A 25,906-nucleotide genomic window follows, 5' to 3' on the forward strand; every position below is an offset into this window, starting at 1 on the left:
GAAATTAAAATCAGTTTGTGAAGATGTATTAATGTATTAATTACTAGCCAGCAGATAACGTTAGTAAGACTATATATATATGGTAAACCGGGCCATATAATCCAATCATTAAAAGCGATTCGGAAGTGATAACAGTGTATTATAGTCTTGGTGTAACTCTCGGCAATCTACTAGATTATTATTCCCTCTCTCAGTAGTAATCATCTTTCACAATGACACTGGATCGTATTGAATCACCAAAAGTAATTAAAAAAAACAGTAAAATTTATTTAAAATGCATATATAGTAATTTGATTACTGATGATTAAATTAATCAATAAACAAAGTTATTTTATTTTATCATGGGTAAAATCAACGCAATAGATCCATTAACGTGATTTGAGAGTCCACCTGTGCTGGTAACTGGTAGCTGGTGGTAGCCATATCCCTTGGGCTTTTGTACTAGTCGAAAACCATTAAATTGTCCGTAACTGCGATGCTTGCTAAATACACTTGTGTGTTTAAACTCAATACATGAACATTTATAGTGGTAGTAGTGATAGTAGTAGTGATGGTGTTAAATTCACGACGACACATCGACATATTGCCGTATCCTCGTCCTCATTCTCATTCCTTGTCCTCCTCTTTCAGTTGGTAGATGGTGGATGGGTGTTTGGCTAACTGGTTATATAGCTGGCTAGCTGGCTGACGTTTAAACCGCGGCAATTTTGTCAGCCGTAATTTCGTTTTCAATGGGAAAAACCACCAAAGGATAGAAACTCACCTTCTATCTCGTTCCATTTTATTTTATTTTCCTTGACTTTGTTCGGACGTTTTATGAAAGATAGCCACCCCGATAAGACAAACGTTTATTTCTCGAAAATCGCTTCAAATACTACTACTCTTACAGTATCGTCTACTATACAGTATATATTTCAATCAATCAATCAATCAACCTATATACATATATTGTATGTTTTTTCTCAGCGAATTTCTCTTTTCTCTATTTATTGTTAACTTTGAGATAAAGTTTTTTTTTTTTTTTTTTTATATTGACGTGATTATTACTTGTGCAAAGTGCTCAGACAAATCTACAGACTAGATAAGATTATATATAATTATTTAAATAACAATAATAATAATAATAATAATATTAATAATAATAATAATAATTATTATTATTATTATTATTATTATATTGATAATATTTTTTGCAGGCTAAGAAGAAGTTATCGCTGGGAGTTGGCGGTGCATTTGTTGAACTATCAGCAGAACGTACTGGTTGGGCTAATAAAACAGAGTTTATTTTATCTTGCATTGGGTATGCCATTGGAATTGGAAATGTTTGGCGGTTTCCCTTCTTTGTTTACCGTAATGGTAGAGGTTAGTTAAATTACTCAAAACATATATCTGCATTTGCATTTGCATCGTTGATTTATTTATATTTTAAAATTATTTATCAATTGATACATTCAAATATTTAACCAAAATTGAGTATATATTCTTTGATCTAATATCTTTAATAAATAAACAGTTAAATGATTAACCAAATGTTTATTTATTAATAATAATAATAATAATAATAATAATAATATAGTTTAGAGAACAGTAAACCTCGTATCGGATTTATAGGATGTAGGATATAGGAGTTGGAAGTTGAGTTGACACACCCAGCGTTTGGCCTTAATTTTCACCTCAAACTAATTCTCCTAGTTTCTCTTCTTAACCGGTTCAACGTGTCATACGCCAGTACGCTATTGGTCATTTGATCATACTTTTCTTCTATTCTCTTATATCCTTCTTTTTTATATTATAGACGTATGTTATGTTCTACTATTAAACCGGGTTATACTTATACACTACTCTTAGTCTTTGATACTTTGATACTGTTATTTTTTAAATTTATTTTTATTATCAACAATATATGTTCTATATAGGCGCATTTCTGATATCATTTATATTGATGCTGATAACAATGGGTCTGCCAATCTTCTTCATGGAGCTCTGCATTGGTCAGTACACAGGAGTAGGTCCAATGGAAGCTTACCGTCGTATGTCACCAGCATTCGGGGGTCTCGGGATTTGCACCCTCGTGGTAATTGGATTAGTAACTGTCTATTACATGGTGATAATAGCTTGGACACTGTTTTACACTTTTGCCTCATTTTCAAGTAAACTCGCTTGGGCATACTGTGACAATGGCTTCAATACTGAGAGTAAGTTTTTGTTATTATTATTATTATTCCCTTAACATTTCACATCCTTATCCTCTCAACCATATGTCTTATTATTATTTTAAAAAATGAAAAATAATAATAGAGGTGCTTAGAGTGATCATGATAATTATCAGGCACCAACTAAAATACACATAAACCTTTGAGGCGCGTTAACTCTTAAATGAAATATATAGATACATGTAGAGAAAGAAAAACAGGAGAAGAAACCCTGAGGGTAGATATATACTCGCGTCGTTACATCTTCTCCTCTGGTTGTCTGCTTGTCTACTTGTCTACTTGTCTACTTGTCTACTTGTCTACTTCTCTATACCTATAGATCCGCACGGTACCGTAAGATTAAACTACGATAATATTTATCCAAGCACTCTCTCGCTCACTTGGGAGATAGAAAGCTAAAGGTGATGCTGGTGGATATGATCACAACCAGCACCAGTACTAGCACCAGTACTAGCACCAGTACTAGCACCAGTACTAGCACCAGTACACCGTCTGCGTCTTATCGTTGTTATTAAAACCACCGGGTTCACAGCCCCGACATTTTTCGCGTTTACGAATATTAAAATTTAAAACCTTTATCATCTCTTTTATTATTTTATATTTTTATTTAAATAATAATATTTAAAATTAATAATATATTAACTAAGCTAATTAATGGTAATTTGAGAAAAGGGGTGTTTGTTGAAAGAGAATGAGATAATGAGTATGATGATATATCAGGAGGATCTCTATCATCTGTTGTATAGTAGTAGTCTAGTATGGTGGTAGTATAGCTTATAGAAATTAACGAGGAGCAAAACGCCAGTATCAGTGGAAACCTGTAGAATAACCACAAAGCCGAGTCATTAAGTCATGTGTAGTACCTACCATAGATATAGTAAGTAGTATTAGTAGTATTAATAGTAATAGTAGTAATAGTAGTAATAGTAGTAATAGTAGTTATAGGTCTCCAAGCTCATATATAGATTCCTAAAGATACCTAAAGTACTACAGCTATAGTATTATGATATTACATCAAACGGCTGACCGGATGTAATTTATCCGCATTGTTGGTTAAACTGTAGCCTTGAAACCTAATTATCGTCTAGTCTAAAGGGCCTCTCAAAAAGCCCAACAACTAGCTCACAACCTGAGAGCTGAGAGCTGAGAGCTAAAAGCTGAAAGCTAAATCTGCAATCCACTTTCCCTTTATATATATATATATATATATATATATATATATATATATATATATATATATATATATATATATATATATATATCTATAGATCTATAGTGATCCTTCTTCTGTACTTCCACTGACTGGGATAGAAACCTGGGATAGAAACCTAACAAGCTGGGCCATCAAAACACCACCCAACAATCTAACCATCTAACGATCCCATCAGCTACCTAACTACCTTCAGGCGTTACCCTTCTCTCGGTAAATTTACCAAGCACAGTATGTACGGTAATCGTTAGACCATAGCCAATATCATCGTCCATGTAACAAGAGTAACATCATACCAACAATATTATCGTATCTCAGTGACAAATTATTCTCTATTCATATATATCCTGCACGTGGTATATTTTTTTTTTATTTATATTTCTTTTATTTATAGATTGCTACAGTGGATTGGAAGATAAACAGTGTCAGGATACTAATTCAACTACAATATTTTTTAATAAAACATGCCAATTAATAACAAAAGTTTGCTATAATTTTGCATATGATAATGGAAACAAAAGTTACTGCTTCAATGAGACACACCATAAATCAATTCGTAAATTATACGACAGTGTACTCTCATCAGAGGAATATTTTAGGTAAATAATTCATTTGATTGATTAAAATTAATATTTTTAATGATATCTTGTTGTACCAGAAAATAATAAAGTTTAAATGAGAGCGGATAATTATTAAGTGAATAATTAATAGAGAGTGTCTTACTGTCTTACTGTCTTGGGATTATTTTGGACGTATCTAATGATAGAATCCGTTGGTTGTAGCGATTACGTACTCGGAATACGAGGCGCTACTTGGGATAATTGGGGCGGCATAAGATGGGAGCTCTTGGGTTGTCTCACCCTTGCCTGGATTATTTGTTACCTCTGTTTAATAAGAGGCGTTCAATCCGTCGGGAAGATTGTATACTTTACTGCACTGTTTCCCTACTTTGTATTGATTGCACTTCTAATTCGAGGTATACATTATCTAATAATATACCCAATAATAATAATAATAATAATAATAATAATAATAATAATAATAATAATAATAATAATAATAATAATAATAATAATAATAATAGTAATGATAATAATTGATTTTTTTTAAGGTTTAACTCTTGATGGCGCTGGGTATGGTATAAAATGGTTTATCACACCGGTTTGGCCAACACTTTATGATGCAAAAGTTTGGGGTGATGCTGCATCACAAATCTTCTATTCCCTGGGCATTGGTTGCGGATCTCTGATCACGATATCGAGCTTCAGTACGTTTTCGAATAATTGCCACAGGTTTGTACCCTAAATTCAGTCACCAGTGACGCTATCAATCGGTACCCGCGTACCGGTCAACTTCCAATCGGTTTCAGTCAATCACTAGTTATTTACAAGTAAACAGTTGTTATACATATATACCATATATACCATATTATCTATTCCGTGTGTTCCCCTAGATGTTAGTAGATGCGTTAACAGCATCAGTATACTCGCAGTACTTTATATATATCCTACTCTCATCTTTATACCATCTAAACCATCTTTCAATATTTAATTACAATAATTTTTATTTCACCAAACTTGACAAATTATTCTCATATATATTTCTCAATTATAAATTATTGATTTCTATTGTGCTATTTTATATCAAACCACTCAGTATGACAGACAGGACAGATTTAACTTTATTTTAATAATAGAGCAATTTTATTATTATTTATTTTTATTTTTTTTTTTTTTTGACATGTCTGATGTATATTTATTTTTTCATAAAAAATATACAATAGTAGTTTGTCATATTTTGACAGAATTTGTCAAACTTTAATCAATTCATGAATTATTATTTTACTTTTATAAATTGTGGTGACATTTTTTTTACTTGATGAAATTTAAAATAAATAGAATTATTTATATACAAAAAAAAAAATAAGCAAGATTAAATCAATGTTGATAAATGTGAAGCTGTTTAAATAGTTATTGAAGTTGGGTAGAGTGAATTGATGTTAAAATGTAAGATACTTTGTATGAATAAAGTTTAGTCGTAGGTCCCAGTTTTCAGTTTTCAGTTGTTAGGTCCCAGGGCTTGAGTTTAATAAACAAGCACGTGACATAGTCTGACAGGAGTAAGAACTAACTTTGATCATTCACCAGCTTCTCTATACCTTTTCTGGTAGCAAGTACAAACGGTTTGAGCTCGTGAGATCGTTGGCGACGTTCTTGATAAAATGCCGTATGAGACGATATATCTCTAGAGATTCATCCTTATCCATCTACATAAATATAAATGACAGTCAATATATATATATATATATATATATATATATATATATATATATATATATATATATATAAGTAAGGGTTCATAATATATACAATATCCGCATTTAATGTTATTGTTGTTATTATTATCATCGTTGCTATAATTTATTACAAAACGTATAGAATTGCGTATTGAAAGGTATATACGGCTCAGCATCAGTAGCAACTCAAAAATCCGTTGAGGTGTGTTATCATCACAAGTGCCACTCAATGTCGAAAATATATATTTTATTAACTCGAGATTTATTTATATATATATATATATATATATATTTTTTTTTTTTCAATTTTTTTTTTTTAAATCCTCCTCAAACCCACTGATATTTATACATATCTATGGATCTTTATTTGTATTTTGTTATTTGTCATATTCGCGTATCACTATCATCAACTCATGATACTGACGATTAAATTCACTACGAATCTTGTATTATTGATGTGTACCGGGAAATTTTATGTACACACAAATCTATAAATATACAGAGATCTGTATCGAGAGAAACTGGGACTGAACTGGGAAGAGTGAAAGGGGAAAAGAGAATTGATGTTGATTGAAAACCTGAAATTTTCTCCCGAATACGCTTTCGCTGTTTGTTAACAGATAGATAGGTACCAAATAATCTACCTATCAAACGAATGAATCGTTTTTTTTTCCTTTTTCTAAATTATTGACGAACATAATGATTCATTTACCACTATTTTAATATTTATTTATAGTTATTATTATTATATACTCAATCATTTAAATTAGATATTCATAACTTTCAAGTAAATCGTTAAATGGTATAAATTTAGAACACTTATTATTATCTACTGAGAGGTGGTTGCCTGAGGCATTCAATCTGAGTAAGCTCATTTTTTTTTCATACTTAAAGTATTCTTAAAATTTTTTTGCCCTGATTCTTATGATAGAAATAAAAAAAAAATGAATAATATTATTTGTTACAGAGACGCGATATTTATAACATTTACAAATTTATTCACCTCAATATTTGCGGGTATTGTTATATTTTCAATAATGGGATATTTGGCAAAACAAATGGATTTACCATTGGAGGATGTTGTTAAGAGTGGGCCAGCTTTAGCATTCATAGCCTATCCAGAAGCAGTTGTACGAATGCCACTCTCAAATCTTTGGGCTATTTTATTTTTTTTTATGCTGTTTATTCTCGGTCTTGGCAGCCAGGTAATTAAATTAACCCAGTTAACAATTATTATAATTATTAATTACATAAATAATTAAATTACCGGCAAGTAATTAGTTAAATTAACTACATCTGAGAGAATACGAATACTTGATATTTTTCTTTTTCTTTGTGTTTTATAAATCTTTGTATAGACAGAATAAATATGTATGCCCGAGAATATTTTCAAAGCTTACATACGTACATACAATGCTTAATTTAATTTAATTTAATTTAATTTATATTTTTTTTCCGAGTCTCAGTATTTTATTATTTTTTCCGCCTGCTCTTATTTAAACCCATTCAACTCCGTCTGGTCGTCATTCTGTCAGAACGGTGATACTGGCGATGGTGGTGGTGTAGTCAAGAGAAAAAGGGAGCTTAGGGGAAGGGGAGGGAGTGTGTATTGCTATACTGCCGCGGGTGTGCATGCACTGGTTATATTGAAACAACGCGCGTGCATGCATTAAGCTTGCTGGAGAGCAGTCCACTACTACTACCACCAGTGGTATCTAATATATATATATATATATATATATGTATACTCTCGGCTTATACGTACTATCCTCTTTTTTTTTTTTTCCTGATTGTTTACTCGTCCCAGTTATTCAGCTGGCGATAAATACACCGATACGTGGTGTTTAAATTTAAGGGATTGTCATCACAATTTATTATCATTATAAATAACAAAATAAAAAAAAAATGTTAGTAGAATCAATCTGAGTAGAATAATTGACCGCGTTGAGTTTAATCAAAGGATATATATTATCAAAGAGATAGAAGGGAAATCGAAGGAAAATAGAAGGGAGAGTTGATAGAATTTGTATTTTGGTATTTTGGTATTGCCGTCCAGGCAGGCCGTTGATGGAATATCACTTGGTATAGACGTTTAACGTATAATGGCTGTTTACAAACATCAATCACAGTTTGCAGGGGTTCAAGCGATAAACACGGCTATTCTCGATGTACGACCGAGTCTACGAAAACACGAGAGCTTGGTGATACTTGTAATATGCATATGTGAATGGATTTTGGCATTACCAATGATATTCGACGGCGGCGTATATCTTAATACGCTGATGGATTGGAATACAGCGTCCTGGGCAATACTGTTAATTGGATTGCTGGAGGTTGCTGTACCAGCTTGGTGTTACGGGTGTAACAAATTCTTGGACAATATTGCCGAAATGGACATGCCATTTGGGAGGTTTATACGAGGATACTGGTGGCTCAGCTGGACTTTCCTCGCTCCTATTACCTGCCTTGTAAGTACATAATATACATACTATTACATACTATTACATACTATTACCCCAAATTGTCAATCAATTAATTAACTATACTACACCCGTTATCCTAATATATCTACTACACACTATAATCGCTATGACAAACATTCTATTAAATATTTCAAAATAATGAACCTTTATTTTTAAATATAATAAAATTATTTATCAGGGTGTATTTGGTTATCAAATGTACATATTTACACCGGTGTACTATGGTAAATATGTTTTTCCGAATTGGGCAAATCTGATAGGGATTTTTATTGGGTTGTCAACACTAGCGCCACTTCCTCTCTATTTCATCTATTGTCTCTACAAAGGACCCGTAAGCAATTTTTATTATTTTTATTGTTACAGTTAATGTAATAATAGTTGTTTTTTTTCCTAGCGAAATTGGAATTTATTTAGATTAACAGAGAGATGGGGACCATCAAAAAAAACATCATGGCAGTTGTAAGCAATCAAAATTAAGAAACATAATATTAATAATCAATTAAATAGGAATTAATTCAGATAAGATAGACAATGATATAAGAAAAAAAAAATTGACGAAGCTAAAAAGCTAATAATTTTTTTTTTTTTTTGCTACACTTAAAACGTGAGACTCGGAAAAAGCAATAGGTCTTGTGTTTCGTTATACGGCAATCCCCTTTGAACTTGTATTTCTCAGTTTTTCTCAACTCTTCTTCGTCCTCCTATCCTCAACAATATTGAAAAAAAACCCTCGGTTACATTCTAACCCCTAAATTGCTGGCATTTATTTAGAGTTCAAGGGTAATAAATTGCATGAGTGTGGTTAAGATTCCTTATCTCACAGACCTTGTTGATTATTTTTAGTATTATCGTAAAGTTTATTACACGACTGTTTAAATGAATAAAGTATTTGTAGATGAATAAATTTTATCAAGCATATATTTAATCTATTAATATAAATTGGGATTATTAATTATAATAATCTACACGTATGTATTTATATTAGTTAACAGACTCAATAATAATAATAATAATAATAATAATAATAATAATAATAATAATAATAATAATAATAATAATAATAATAATAATAATAATAATAATAATAATAATAATAATAATAATAATGATTTATGACGACCCCGGCGCTTATAGGATTAAGTTTAAGTGGACGGAGGAGCTTCGCGCCAATCTCTTGGTGTGCTGGCAGAACAGCGAGCCGGAGGTATCAGGGTATATGGCCCGGATGCACACACTTTGGTGTGGCATGCATCCGGAGCACAGACATTTTACGCCCAAACACCTGCGTAATTACGCCTCATACCTTCGGCATAATCGACGATCGCTGCTGCCAAATAGAAGGCAGTCTAATCGGCCTTCATTTCCAGCACCGCTACACCAAGAACGGCACCGTTTCTCCGAGGACAACGACAACCTCTTTACAGGTCGACAAGTGAGCATCTCCAAAAAGATGACTCACTCAAAACAACAGCTCGACACGGTGAACGAAGATCTCCCCACACAGCTTCAAGAGGACTCCACTCTGCTCACTGTCAACCAAGTTGTCTACGGTGCCGCGGCTTCGCTTCTGCCGATAGAGAGAAGACATTCTCTCTCCTTCGAGGCGAAGTTGAAGCTGCGCATCGCTCAACTTGGACACAAAATTGACATTTCTCGGAAACAAGTCTCCCGCATTCAGTGTGTGATAGAGTATGTTAGTACTCAAAGACCGTACACGCCAAAGTTCGTCGCCTGGCGGCAGAACTTCGAAGGCGACATCACACACTGAACAAGAGTACTCTTCTTGTCATCAAAGAAGAGTCTCTTAACAGGTTGCGGGCTCTGGTGGCTTCCAAAAAGTCACTAGAGAAAAGGCTGAAGCGGTTGATCGACAACTCTTTGTTTCGATCCAACCCTTCACGCTTTCTGTCACCTAAGACCGCTGTTCCCGAGAATTATCCATCATCTGAGCGAGTGGAAGCCTTTTGGAGTGAATTGTACGGAGATCAACCAAACGTCAACCCGGATACTCCAGCTCTGCACGACTTCGAGGCATTCTGTCGAGAACACCGACGGCAGGATATCGCCGAAGAGAGCCCTGCAGTCAGTGTGCAAGAGGTTCGTAAAGCCCTGAATGGCAGCAAGAACTGGGCTGCCCCGGGTCCAGATGGCATAAACATCTTCTGGTGGAAGAAATTTTCTTCTACACATGCTCATCTGGCCCGGATTTTTACATCATACATTCAGGGCGACGAACCAATTCCAGACTGGCTGGTAGAAGGGCGAACCGTACTCATCCCTAAAAAGGGTGACTTGTCCGACCCAAAGAACTACAGGCCTATCACTTGCTTGAATGCGGTTTACAAGATTTTTACAAAAATCTTAAATAACCGTATCTTGCAGGAGATAGAGCCTGTGTGGCAACAGATATACGAACAACGTGGCAGTAAACAGGGCGTGTCAGGTTGCAAGATCAACTTGTTGGTAGATAGATGCGTCATTCAAGACGCAATCTACTACCAACGCAACCTGTCTATGGCCTGGATTGACTACCGTAAGGCATTTGACTCAACTTCACATGAGTTGATTCTCTATCTGCTCAAATGCCTCGGAATCAATCGCCAAACAGTGGGATGCATACAACGTACGATGCAGCTCTGGCGAACGCGTTTTCACATAGGAAGTGGAAATGCATTGCACGTAACCGGAACTGTTCAGTACAAGAGAGGCGTCTTTCAGGGAGATTCTCTGAGCCCTCTGTTGTTTTGCATCTCACTGCTGCCAATATCTGTTGCCCTCCGACAAACTCGTGGGTACTCTGCGGGGCTACCGAGTGATCGAGTATACTCGATCACTCACCAACTGTTTATGGATGATCTAAAGATATACAGTGCCAACAAAGATCATCTACAAACGGCCATCAACATCGTAGCAGAGTACACACGAGATGTCGGAATGTCTTTTGGGTTGGACAAGTGTGCGGTCGTACACCTGGCGAAGGGTAAGTGCTCTGATACGGGTGGAGATGTCGAATTAGTGGATGGGAGCGTCTTAAGAGAATTAGACGCCGGAGAGTTGTACAGATATCTAGGGATTGAAGAGCGGCAAATGCATGCCGTCTCTGAAGTCCGAACAACTCTTCGCAGTGAGTATGTTAGGAGACTCCGGAAGATCTGGTCATCAGAACTTTCCGGCAAGAACAAAGTCTCAGCTACTAACATGCTCGCTGTCCCGGTCCTACTTTACTCTTTTGGGATCCTGAAATGGCCTCGAAATGAGTTGAAAGATCTCGACATCAAAACCCGTAAAGTCATCAATATGAATCAGAGCATGCACCCTAACTCATCAGTCGCCAGGATGTACCTCTCCCGGAACATCGGAGGGAGAGGATTGCAGAGCTTGGAGCGGCTTCACGATCGTTTGGTTCTGGGTTTAACATACGAGGTTGCCAATTTCACAGCAGACGAGGACGACTTCCTGATGCAATTTGTTCATAGTCATGAAAATGCGCGGAAGGGGTCGTTCTTGTATAAGGCAGCAATCTACGCGGCAAATACCTTAGGTCTCGGAGAAATAAACGCTCTCATTGAACTCCCGAAAAAGGAGTTCAAGAGCGTCGTCAGGATAGCCGAGGAAAAAAAACTCCTCGGTGAACACATGGACAAGTCCATGCACAGCGTGTATTTCAAACACGTCCGTTACCATGGCTTGTCCACCCAGCTGACATTCTCCTTCTTGAAGTCAGCTGGCCTGATGTCCGAGACCGAAGGGTTTATATTTGCCTGCCAAGATGGTGTTATCAACACTCTCGAATACCGTAGCAAGGTGCTCGAGGCGCAGCTTCCGGACACGTCCTGTCGGACGTGTAAACAACATCCGGAGACGCTGATGCACCTTTTGTCGGCATGTCCTGTGCTGGCAAGAGGTGCCTACATACAGCGTCACAATGCTGCCTTGCGAGTACTCTATTATCATCTCAGATATAGCTGCGGTATCGATGAGACACCAGTGCTGCCTTATCTGCCAGAAGATATTCCGCAGGTTGTTGAGAATGACAGTTCCAAAATTTATTGGAACATACCATTCGCAACAACCCGGCGGATTGACCACAACAAACCTGATATTGTGCTCTTTGACAAGGCTACTCGTGACATTTATGTCATTGAGTTTTCGGCCCCAGCCGAATACAATATCTCGGCCAAAGAAGAGCACAAACACCAGATATATCAGGATCTCCTGTTTGAAATTGGCAAACTCTACCCAGGTTACCGTGTCAAGCTCGTCGTTTTGGTTGTCGGCGTCCTTGGAGGGATGAAACAGTCTTTTGTGTCTTCACTTGCGAAGATACCGGCTTGCAGTTCAGCAACCGTGTCTCTAGCGGTGCGGATGCAAAAGGCTGTCATTTTGGGATCCCTGCGTCTTAATAATATTATTATTATTATTATTATTATTATTATTATTATTATTATTATTATTTTTATTATTATTATTGGTATTACGTAAAAATAAAGTAAAAAGTTTCTTGACATGAATGTCGACGTCTGACAGAAAATAGATTCGACTACTTTTATTTACCAACCTTCATACTATATATTATTTCAGTTAACTAAAATTAATAATTCTCTTTAAAGTATTTAAGTGATTTTAGTTTAAAGTCCTCGGAATAAACTTTATTACTTTTATTATCTATTACCCGAGAGTAATCTTAATTAAAAAATTTAATTATTATTTTTATGAAATAAGAGACGAATGCACCTCAAATTATCCTTTTGGATATAAATTATTTATACTACTATCTTATATCTACTCTATTATCCTACACGAGTGGTTTCATGCCAATCCTTTACTCCTTAAAACTTTAAAATACTAATAAAGACAATAAATTAATCACAGTAATAAATAATTTAATTAATAATTAGGTGTCTTACAACTTTTGTTCCTCTTGTTTTTCTTCTTCTTCTTCTTCTTCTCAAAGAGTATAAAATTAATTTTATACCTTTTATTACAGTCACGCTGGTTCAATTAGTTTCTCCCTCTTTTACCGCATAACGAATTTTATTTTTCTTTGTAACTTTTTTTTTTTTTTTATTTTTATATCATCTCATTGCAATAATGCGGGTTTATTTGTAAAAATAATAATTATTATTGTCATTTAGATTTAATGAATTATTTTATTTAATTATAGATAAATAAATTTAAAAAAAATAAAAAAAAAAAAGTTTAATTATAAACAAGTAGTTTAATTAATTCCGTTGAAAAAGTAAATAAAAGGGGAAAAATATTTTAGAAAGACATTGGTATTTGTTTTCCCATTGATAAGAATATATTTAAGTTGTTTAATTGAAATTCTTTTAGGTAATTGAAATTAAATACATAAATCTAACAACGTTAATTGGTTTTACCAATAAAAATTTATTTATTATTTAAATTTTGTTAGTAAATAGTATATTTATTTTTGATAATTTGATAATTTGAGAATTTGTGAAACTGGTGAAACTGCGAGTAACACTGACTACTGTTGTGTTGGAGGATGTCTCGCAGTGGCTTCCGTAACAAGACTAATTAAACAACCACGCCAAAACATATAGACATATAGTAGTATATATAAACTGGGCATAGTTGCGGACTTTAGTTTAATTTTAGAATACTGTATACAGTATATACAAAGAGAGAATCAAATGGTTTATGTGAATAGCTAACTACGACTCAACAACACCCATACATATATTATATTGAATTAGCAATACTACACACACACACACACACACACACACACACACACACACACACACACACACACACACACACACACGCGCGCACGATAACTTTATTTTTCTAATATCATCTTTTTAATTAATGAAAATTACAGTACTAAAAGATAATGATATCAATAAAAAAAAAAGATAATTTATTTAATCGACCAATAAATAAATAGATAAATAAAATTTTTATTTTCAGTGGTTGTATATACTCTTATACCAGTAAATAAATCAATAAACAGTGAATTTATTTGAGTCGTGAGTAAATATGAGATACTGAGCAAATAAATAAAATAAAATAATAATAATAATAATTTTTTTAATTAATTAATTTAAAAAAAAGTATGTATAGTATATAAGATACATAAGATGAAAGGAATCTGGGATATCATAATAATTCTTGTTGTGCGATTCAACCAGAAATGACCAATTTGTAGAATCTCGAGTAACTCACGTAGGATGAGCTACATGACGCCTTTGAGCATTACCTTCCAGGCATACCTGAAGACGATGTTTCCTTCAATACCAACTAAAGATAGATAGATAGATAGAAGCATATAGACACAGAGAATCAGAGAATCACAAGATTATAGGATATATATATATATACGAAAAGCAATAGATAGATAGATAGTAGCAACCTCTGTACAGCTGTACAGCTGGACTTGAGAGTAAAAAAACTTAAAACTACTGAGGACAATTACTGAGAAGAGAAAATAAAGAAAAAAGAGAAAACTGGATTATTTCTATCCAGACGTTACTAAAGGAGATGCAGCTGTTGGATCGACAGAATTAAAACTATTCACTGACCCAGATACTTTAACTTAAAAATAAAAAATAACTAACATTTATTTAGAAAAATAAAAATTATTTAATGGTTTATTTGAAATTGTTGGAGCTTTAATAATGTGAAAAAAAAAAAAAAAAAAAAAAAAAAACACTAAATAAATAAATAAATAAATAAAATGATACTGTTTTGTGGGTAAATAATATTTTAATGGTGAAAAAAGAAGAAAAACTACAAAAGCAAAAATATAATGTAGACAACGACAACGACGACGACGACGGTTTTTTATTGATTTACTGAAAATAAAATGTATATAACATTGTTGAAACATAAAAAATTCACGATATTTATTTAGCGAAATGGAAGAGAAGTTAGATTGAGAGTTGAGTTTGGATGAAGAACAGTAACTGGTATACTTGTAGTACCACTACTATTACTATTATTATTATCATCTCAACAGTCTGTCTGGACGCGGAAGCTTAACTACTGGTCCCGATGTTACTGCTACTGGAGAGTTAAGTAGAAGAGAGTACTGTTAAGTTGGTACTTTCTTTAGCAGACTCGAGCTAGAATTAAGAGCTGTCACCGTCCAGGATCCTCGTTAGTCACGGGTTAGTTTGAGATTCAACGAATGGATCAAGAGACGCTAAAAAAATTTTAAACTGCAAAAAAATTAACGTCTATACCATCCAACCTATTCTGTACCTTCTCACACAGTAAAACAATCCTTGGAATCGTTAAAAAAATTTTTTTTTTTTTTTAATTATTATTTTCATCATTATTCATTAGTAAAGTTTAAAAATAAATAAAAATATTGTAGAGAATCTGTGCATAGACTTGTTGAGAAGCAAGGGAAATTGAGTAGGGAACTTCCATGTGTTGATTATAAATGAAACAAGGAATACAACAACCTATAGGTATATAGGTATACCTTTACCTCTACTTATACACCCATACTTACAGCTTTGAGCAAACTAAAAGAGAACTCATGCAATTTACTCTATTCTTATTGTAAATTCAATGAAATCTTTTGTTATTTTATACTATTAAGTAGTCAACAACTATTTTAATAACAATTGTCAAGATGTCACTGAATAATTACATCACTTTTTCTTTTCTTAATATATATTTATTTGTTTGAAAGTTTAATTCTTCACAATAAAGATAAACATTATTTAAAGATTTAATCCACCCATTATTGTAATTATAATTTATTGCATAATCTGCTTATTTATCTATTATTATTATTATTATTATTATTATTATTATTATTATTATTTGTTATTAATTGCTCAGGGGGGTTTTCCCCGGAGTCCGACTCTCCGAGGGCCCAGCCTGAGCGCCATCCATTACTGCTGCACCACTCCACACAACAAGGCGGTTAGTGAGTGCAGCAGGCCAAATTCATTTGCCTTTTGCATCCGCACTGCTAGAGACACGGCTGCTGAACTGCAAGCCGGTATCTTCTCAAGTGAAGACACAAAAGACTGTTTCATCCCTCCAAGGACGCCGACAACCAAAACGACGAGCTTGACACGGTAACCTGGGTACAGTTTGCCAATTTCAAACAGGAGATCCTGATATATCTGGTGTTTGTGCTCTTCTTTGGCCGAGATATTGTATTCGGCTGGGGCCGAAAACTCAATGACATAAATGTCACGAGTAGCCTTGTCGAAGAGCACAATATCAGGTTTGTTGTGGTCAATCCGCCGGGTTGTTGCGAATGGTATGTTCCAATAAATTTTGGAACTGTCATTCTCAACAACCTGCGGAATATCTCCTGGCAGATAAGGCAGCACTGATGTCTCATCGATACCGTAGCTATATCTGAGATGATAATAGAGTACTCGCAGGGCAGCATTGTGACGCTGTATGTAGGACATGCCGACAAAAGGTGCATCAGCGTCTCTGGATGTTGTTTACACGTCCGACAGGACGTGTCCGGAAGCTGCGCCTGGAGCACCTTGCTACGGTATTCCAGAGTGTTGATAACACCATCTTGGCAGGCAAATATAAATCCTTCGGTCTCGGACATCAGGCCAGCTGACTTCAAGAAGGAGAATGTCAGCTGGGTGGACAAGCCATGGTAACGGACGTGTTTGAAATACACGCTGTGCATGGACTTGTCCATGTGTTCACCGAGGACTTTTTTCTCCTCGGCTATCCTGACGACGCTCTTGAACTCCTTTTTCGGGAGTTCAATGAGAGCGTTTATTTCTTCGAGACCTAAGGTATTTGCCGTGTAGATTGCTGCCTTATACAAGAACGATCCCTTCCGCGCATTTTCATGACTATGAACAAATTGCATCAGGAAGTCGTCCTCGTCTGCTGTGAAATTGGCAACCTCGTATGTTAAACCCAGAACCAAACGATCGTGAAGCTGCTCCATTATTATTATTATTATTATTATTATTGTTATTATTATTATTATTATTATTATTATTTTACATTCAATTTCAACCTCGATATTGTCTATGAAAAAAATTTAGTAAGCTTTGTTTGCGTAATATTATAAACAACGTACAAACGTGTTATATTAACAAAATTATTTAAAATGGTATCCTGTTATTTTTCACACAAGAACAAATTTATCATCAAATTGAATCATTATTTTCATAACCATATAAAAATGTCTATACATTTGCTTTAATTTTGTTAATAAAACAAAAAAATAAATAAAATGATTCATTGTTATTGTTATTATTATATTAAATTGGTTGACGTTTGAAAAGAAAATATTGAAATATTAAAACTGAGAATAAATTTTGAATGAGTATCGGAGATAGTTAAAAGTATATTTTTGGATCATATATATTATTTTGTGATCGTTAAATTTTTCACTATACTATTGCAATCATTACAGAAATTCAAGGAGCTTTACATCTATTTTAAAAAATTATATATATGAAATAAAATAGAGAAAGAAATTCTGTCATTGATAACAGGAAGAAAAAAAAATAAATAATGTAACTTTGAGTGAATAAAAGATGGATATAAAGTATAGAATAAATTATCCAAGTATTAAATTAGTTATCATCAGTCACTTGAAATTCTTAATTGATTTCTAAGAATCAGTTGTAGTTATAAATTTACATCAAATTATCATTTATTGATTATGCTTAAAATTGATAATTTACTAAAATATACTATCGTTATGATATATTTTTTTTAAATATATTTCCAGTTTGACTAGTAATATATTTAATTATTAATAGAGCCAATTTGAAATACTTTTAAATAATTAAACTTTTTGATAAGTTAAATATAATTTTTAATAAAGCAATGAAAATTGACAATTAAAATTGTTCTTGTTTAATTATAAATTTAAAAATCTAATAAGATTATCGGGTGATAATAATTATAATATGTGTCAGGACATAACAGTGATCGGATGAAGCTTATAGACGAATGAGCTCCTGTGTAATTTCAATACCCGTTAACTCAACAGAATAGATTTAATAGACGGGTTGGACATACGTACTAAGGTACTAATATCATCATCATTATCATCACCACCTTGGTCTTGGTCTGTCTCGATCTAAATATATATATATATATATATATATATATATATATATATATATATATATATATATATATAGATAAAGGTGGGCGTATCCGTCAAGTGAAGCAATCTCGTTCGTAGTGAACACATATAAGATTATGGGTATAGCAATGGGTAGTAGGTAGAGAGTAGGCTTGCTTCCACATATTATCACCCTTACTCCAGTAACCAGTAACCAGCAACCAGCAGCTAGCAGCCAACAGCATATCCTTCTGATGGCTTCTCATGCTTGTTCTAAATCTACAACTACAACTATACTAATACTATTTTGAGTTGGTTCACTCAGTCTCTATACTATACCATATCATAGTAGTATATATACCCCAACTAAACTCTATAGAACTACATACCGACATTATAATTCTAACGCCGTACCGACACATCCTCTTGAGTGGTTATTGATCGAAATACTAAACGCCATCACCTTTATATATCTTTATATATATATATATATATATATATAGACAAAATTCATATACGATGCTTCGTTCACTCTCATCCAATGACTTGTATAGATATATAACAGACCAAAATCTAGCTTTTACCACTCAGTCTCAACAGTAACAACTGTTACCCCCTCCACAATCTAATATGTAACAATTCGTACATCTATCTATATACAATATATACTACTATGGTGGTATTAGATTCTATAAATATAGGTGGTATACACACACGCGTAACACGTTAACAACAGCGTCAAATCTAAATACATTTGCATAATTAACGTGATGATGGTGAGACGGTGAGAGAGAATAATATGCACCACTGACCGGGTAGTAGGCACGGACCGAGCAATTCTACCGACTAAAGACAACCTCCAAGGCTAATTTTATTTTATCGTTCCTTTGTGACTATGATACCCCTATATATATATATATATTCATAAATTATCCTTTATACTTAAAACTTATCATTTTTTGTAATTATTATAATTCACCCCTTCATTTATTCTCTTTTCTTTTACATCTGTTATTTTTTTATTTTTTTTTTTTTTGACAATGGTTACTTGGAAATTTTTCAATTAAATTTAAAATATTTTAAATATCAATGAGCAGGTTAAAATTGTGAAAAAAAAAAATATCCATCTCAGTAGTATAGGTCAATTTAGTTCAGACGGTAATTTATTGTTTAAAAAAATCTATTTATAGATTATACACAGTCAGTATAGTAGTACCACGGAAAAAAAAAAATAAATAAATAAATAAATAAATAAATAAATAAATATATATATATATATATATATATATATATATATATTATGTAGAGTGTGATGAAAAATGTTAGTTTTTATGTTCTTGTGCTGGTTTTGCGCCTCTTAAATGAAGGAAACTCTTTTATATATTCTGTGTATATAGAGTAACAGAAACAGTTTCTGTTACTCTTAATACTACTTCATATTTTAATTAATGATGCTGTGACCCATGTATCCAACTTTGCCTTTACAGTATATTATATATACCTATATAATTATATATTTATATATAAAGTGTAGTACTCATTTTCTCTATCGTAAAGCCATCGAGTTTAATTCTTTATTTTTTTGTAATTTTCTTTTACACCTCTCTCTTTTCTAAATTTCATTTTAATACGTATACTATAAAATACTATTCATACTTTTAATCTAAATATTTTTAATAATTATAACGTAATAAAAAATAAAAATTAAGTAGGAGATATTTGAGCTTGAATGTATGAAATATATGTGAATATCTATGAGATTTCTACACTACGACAACCAACAGTAGTAACAGTAGTAACAGTAGTAACAGTAAGAGAATCAGTCGAGAGTGTAATCCGTATTCCGGTTAAGTACGTTTCAGTTAAGCACATTTTCCGCGCGACGTCTTACTTATCGTAGACCACGAGCACACCTGTTTTAACAATGCAGCGAAACTTAAAACTACTATTCCTTGGGTACATATAGAAACCGGAAAGCTATCCTGCCTGCCTGATAGCCTGCCTGCCTGCCTGCTTGCTTGCACCCCTACATCACTAGTAAAACCATAACTATACAACGTTCTCTGGCTTTTCTCAAACAGTTTATTGTGTCGAAAACAAAAACACTCATTTACTTTTTTATTAACCTTATTGTTTTATCTTTTATCTTTTATCTTTTATTTCGAATCCCAGTTATAAACTTTTAATTTTGTTAAACTTAATTTTTGGACAAAATTTACTCCACTGTTTTATTATTAAGTTTATCTTGATCGAAAAATAAAAAAATAAAAAAAATAAAAGTTTTTTTATCAACTTGAAAAACAATCGCTCAATCAATAATTCAATAAACGTTTATAAAACTTTATTTAAATCAATGCTGTTGTAGCATAATTATGTATATTAACTTTTTATTAATTCCGTTAAATTACACTTATTGTAATTATTTAGTTTGTTTATTTTATTGTTTTCACTTGTAATATTTTTTGAGCAGCTAAAAAAATAAACTCATAAAAATGAAAGCATTTGTATGGTGGTCTGAGTAATACAAATAATTACTCAAGATACACAAAGTTTTAAATTATAATGATTAATGATGTTAAAAAAATGATAACCTGTGATATTGAAGATGTATTGACATGATTGAAGAGTTACTTGATCAAACATTTATTCCACTAATGAGTTTTCTCGTTTATTTATCTAATGTTTATTAGCTTTATTGCCGATTACTCAGCTTGATGAAAGGACTAATAATTAATAATAATAATATATAAAACAAAGTCTAAGTTCGTCAGGTAATCATAATAAAATCGAGGTCTACCATAAAGGGAAATATTATAAGACCAGTTGAAAAATTGACGAAGGAAATTGCTTATTTCCGTCAAAGGCAAACTCTTTATACTTTTTTTCTTTTTTTTTTTATCTGTTTTCCCCCCTATTCTTTTTTTATTCATCGGAGACTTGGTCTGATAAAAATATCGTAAAATAATTTCTCAAAGGTGTAGAATCTTTCAACAATTTTTAATTATTATTATTATTACTGTTACAAGTCTCTGCAGACAGTAAATTTGAATGAAAAGAGGGAATAGAATATTTGACAGGAGAATGGTATATCAGTGAATGAATAAATTTTCACATACTAGAACGAATTTCCGGTTTTATTTGCATCATTCATGATATTCAAACGTTCCAGAGGGGTGTCTTTGATCTATTTATATTGCTATTATATCATGATAATGTTATTTCAAATTAACAAACAATAATATTTATATTTATTTATAATAACATCGTTTTAATTGATTTGTTAATTGTCGAAAAATATTAAGACTTTATTGACATTTATAGAACGATGAAGAATAAAAAAAAAACAATTTTTTTTCTAGCAATGGCAATAAATTGAAAACCGTACATATATATATATATATATATATATATATATATATATATATATATATATATATATATAGAGGTTGAAAGCTCTCTAAGCTTGCAAACAGTGATAAGTTACGGGCTGTACTGTAGCGTAAGGTCAACTGTTTATCAGATAATTTTTTTTTTTTTTTTTTTTTAATTTTTTTGTTTTATCTGAAAGTAAAAAGGATTTATCCGAGCAAGGATGAAGAAATCGAGCAGGACATCCTCGGTTCTATCTCTGTTCTTCGTTTTCTCTGTCGTACATATCTGCGTCTAGTCAGAGTGATCCTCTAGATCCTCAGGATCCTCTCGATCTTCTCGATCCTTTTCCTTCCATGGATGGTTCGTTGGTGAGACCTCACCTAGCTCACCACTAAACTCACCCCTTAAACTATGGTACGATGGGTAACAGCCACAATCCCTTCATGCCTTCATGACGTTGACGTTTTCCAACATTTTCTCAGCACGTTTCTATTGGCTCGAGAAACCAAAAGTATTTGTTCCTTCTCAGTGGACTTTTGTCTCTATTCTCGCGTCAACCTATTCCTCTATTAAATTTTACCTGTTACCACCACCACTATATACATTTATATCCTTGTATTTTTATATTTTTATTCAAGTTAAAACATTGAAACAGTCAACAGAGAACAAAAAATACATTTTAACGGTTAAATAAAATAATATTAAACCCAAGAGTATTTATTTAATGTGTTAGCTTGCCCAGCGATAAAATATCATCCTATATATGTTTTGTTTATACATTAAACAATGGGTTATTTTTAATAATATCTATATTTATACACTATTTCACACAATTATTATCATTAACATAAAAAAAAAAAAAAAAAAAAAAAAAAATAAATTTTATTCACTTAATAAAATTATATTATTTAAAATTTAAGGTATTCACGTGGTACAATAATATTCAAGTGTCGTGACAGATTTTTATATAAACGGAATTATTATATCAATTATGTAAATATAAGAAGATTTGTAAAAAAGATCATGTCCAGAAAATTTATTTAACAGAAACAGTCGTACGTTCTCGTAAGTCTCAGCACGTCGAGCTATTTCAGCAATACAACGAGTGTGCGCGAATCGGTGGTTGGTTCAATTTAATATATACATAGACACTTGGAAAAAAAAAAAAAAAAAAAAAAAAAACGAAAGAAACTGACTGAAAAATATACGATACTATGATACTATACTATACGGGTAAAATGTTAAGAGTGTAAAGAAATGGAACCAAAGACTAAAGACACAGGTGGTGGTGAGTACAAGACAACTTATAGGGCGAGGCAAGTGGTAAAAGGAAATATAAAAAAAAAAAAAAAAATTAAGCAACAAAAATAAAGTAATACAAAAGTACAACAACATGAAGAACGTATATACGAGAAAAACAGACACTGTTATACCGTTATAGTAGTATACTGGGTGAACTTGACAGAAAGACAGAAAGACATCTACTCGTCGTGCTGACAGAGGACCCGACGTTCCGGAGAATAATTGCCGGGCAAAAGCCAACGAATATGTCGCCATTTCTCCTCTTCCATTGGGAATACACTTTCTGGATATATATATATATATATATGTATTCTCTATTCTTGCTTTTATACTTTCCATTTCTCTTTCTTTTTCTTTCCATACACCTTAAAGCTCAATGTCTTATATATATGTATATATATATATATATATATATATATATATATATATATATACACCTTTATTTATGTATTTATTTATTTTTTTATTTCATTTGAAACAACGTGCAGACACTCACGAGTCTTTCAACTATTTTTTTCCAACCGGTACGGGATGCTGGTCACAAGGGATTTTAATATCTCCTAAGATATACAGTTATATTAAACTTGATATCAAAACCCACTATATACTACTTTACTTTTCTTATCTATTTTATTATATATATATACATACTTTTTCGAGTATATGGGCGGTAACTTTTTATTAAACTTTTTAAAATTATTATATAGTCTGAAAAATCAATAATTAAATATAATTTTGGAAATGAACTATTATGATAATAGTTAGAGTAAATTCAAGAGGTATATAGTTGAATATTTAATAATATTCCATCATCTTTAACGATAAAGAAACTTTTGAAATAATCTTTATAAGTTCAGCACGAATAAGAATCTTTATTCTTGGTTAACTAATGGCCAGAGAAATCTCTGTCATCTAAACTACTTTTTAATCAAATTTATCATAGTCTCAATAAAGTTTTATAATCATCAACTTTTTCACCGTTAGATTTTTTAATACTTATTCCTATCTCTTGCTTGATTTTTTATTATTATTATTATAGAGTCACTGTTATGAGTAAATGAATGTTAAGTATCTCGACTATATCACCAGACGAAGCTCCAAAACTTATTCTATTCTTATTCTCATTCTTATATATTCAGTAATGCAGTTTACACATAATAGTAGTAAGAGAGATAAAAAAAAAAAAAAAAAAAAAAAAAAAAGAGATCTTATTTTTATTTCATATATCTTTACATCTACACATCTATACACATATCGTATTCTTGATTTTGTAGTCTCTCATGGAATGGAGCAGTACTCACTTATTCGTCGTCTACTACGTGGAAATAGAATTCCTTTTGTGGAATACCCGTGAATCTAATTCGGACAAGTAAACCCAACCTACTACTAGTTATATTCCAACTCTTTCTACCCTTTATACTCTTGTTGTTCTATCTTATACTACACTTGTAGACTACCTATATACTTACTATACTAAATTCTTTTAAAGGCATTGCTATATAGTGGTACTGGTGGTGGCATACTAGGTCGACAACGAGCTAAAGGATGAGAAGAACGACAGGAACGACGATGACACCAACCGCAAATCCAAAGACGCGATCGTATTTTAGAGAATTCACTTTACTGGTTGTTGTATTTAATTATTATCTTTTAGTTTACTCCACGTAAATTAAAATTAAAATTAAAATTAGTTTTTCTTATAAAAAAAAAAAAAAAAAAGGAATCATATTGATAATTTAACGAGCAAGAATAGTAAACCCGCTAACAAAGCAATAATACCCCCAACGACTTGATAGAGTTTTTTCGTTATTGTCTTTTAGATAATGAAGAAATTCTATTATTTTTATAACTCTCAAACTTTTTACTGTATAGTATAATAATAATAATGATAATAACACAATTACAAGTCTGATTAACTTGGTGAGAATAGTAACCGTATCGTTGTTATTAATCCGGTGATGAATTTTTATCACGGTGTTATGTTTTAAAAATCTCAATCAAATAGCCAAATAGCTGAACAATCAAACAATCCAAATCTAAATTTGCTTTATTGGAAACTATTTTTATTTAACAACTTTTTATCATCCGGAGCTGGAGCTGGAACTGGAGTTAGAGTCGAGACCGGAACCAGAGTTGAAACTGCAACTGAAACTACTGCATAGATGAATCAACAGGGACCGTTAAAAATATCTCAAAGAATAATTCCAATGCATTATTCTCAACGTTATTCCTATCCGAACAATTTTCTCTCTCTCTCTCTCTCTCTCTCTCTCTCTCTCTCTCTCTCTCTCTCTCTCTCTCTCTCTCTCTCTTGAATCGTTATACTTTTAACGAAGTGGAAATTGCTCGAGGCTCGTTTTCCAAACCTTTATCCCTTCTTTTTTTCATTCATTTTTATTTTAACATTTATTTTTATTCATTCCGGAAATCCAATACTCGGTGGTAACTTGAATTGTTCTAATATATATATATATATAGAAAACATAAGATAATATAAGTTAAGGACCGTGATTGTTGGTGTTTTCATATCCATAATATAAATGTTTATATTAAACTAAAAAAAAATCATATAAAAATTATTTTATGAAGCATATCAATGGTGAAGATTGGTAAGGGTTGATATTGTAACGCAACAACCCTCAAGCAAAATTATCCAGTATAGTATAGTATAGTATAGTATAGTATAGAGCCCTTATTTAAACTGGCGAAACTTGGGAAACTGACCCAGCTGCTGGTAGAGTGGTAGGAGAAACGGAAAATTATTCTCTCTTCCCTCTTATTGCATAAGTAAACGGCGGACTACGACTGGACTGAAAGGACTATCAACCTGCCGGCACGGCCTATATTATACATACATATACATATAGTGAAGTAATAGGTAGATCTACTATACGGTCTATTTACAGGCTCAAAGATTCAACATTCTAACACCTGAGGCTGGCTGGCTGGCTAGCTAGCTAGGTAAATGGTTGGTTGGTT

At 32.4% G+C, this 25,906-nt stretch overlaps 1 protein-coding gene across 4 annotated transcripts; it reads left to right on the forward strand.

Moving 5' to 3' along the window:
* Window positions 1–24,701, forward strand: LOC141537482 (sodium- and chloride-dependent glycine transporter 2). Of its 4 annotated transcripts, none has more exons than XM_074258486.1 (11): window positions 1–242; window positions 1,197–1,362; window positions 1,917–2,195; window positions 3,818–4,022; window positions 4,206–4,399; window positions 4,535–4,715; window positions 6,687–6,924; window positions 7,849–8,187; window positions 8,381–8,533; window positions 8,597–8,661; window positions 17,591–17,809. In XM_074258486.1, exons 1-11 carry the CDS (start codon window positions 213–215, stop codon window positions 17,643–17,645), a joined length of 1,905 nt encoding a protein of 634 aa, XP_074114587.1. In that variant the 5' UTR covers window positions 1–212; the 3' UTR covers window positions 17,646–17,809. The 4 variants fall into 4 exon arrangements, with proteins under 4 accessions (XP_074114587.1, XP_074114588.1, XP_074114589.1 ...); XM_074258487.1 differs by lacking the exon at window positions 17,591–17,809 and adding an exon at window positions 24,417–24,701 and having other exon boundaries at window positions 2–242; XM_074258488.1 differs by lacking the exon at window positions 17,591–17,809 and adding an exon at window positions 14,140–14,739 and having other exon boundaries at window positions 2–242.
* Window positions 24,702–25,906: the final 1,205 nt, after the last annotated feature.

The sequence above is a fragment of the Cotesia typhae genome, unplaced genomic scaffold, assembly GCF_013202065.1.
Source record: "Cotesia typhae breed Kobodo isofemale line unplaced genomic scaffold, CoteBio_Ctyphae scaffold_91, whole genome shotgun sequence".
Classification (NCBI taxonomy): Eukaryota; Metazoa; Arthropoda; class Insecta; order Hymenoptera; family Braconidae; genus Cotesia; species Cotesia typhae.

Excerpts from the sequence above, each read along its gene's own strand:
- LOC141537482 (XM_074258486.1), top strand. The coding sequence starts at position 213 with ATGACACTGGATCGTATTGAATCACCAAAA. Across the intron at positions 8,188-8,380 it reads TCGCTCCTATTACCTGCCTT|GGTGTATTTGGTTATCAAAT; the intron begins GTAAGTACATAA and ends ATTATTTATCAG. Across the intron at positions 8,534-8,596 it reads ATTGTCTCTACAAAGGACCC|CGAAATTGGAATTTATTTAG; the intron begins GTAAGCAATTTT and ends TTTTTTTCCTAG.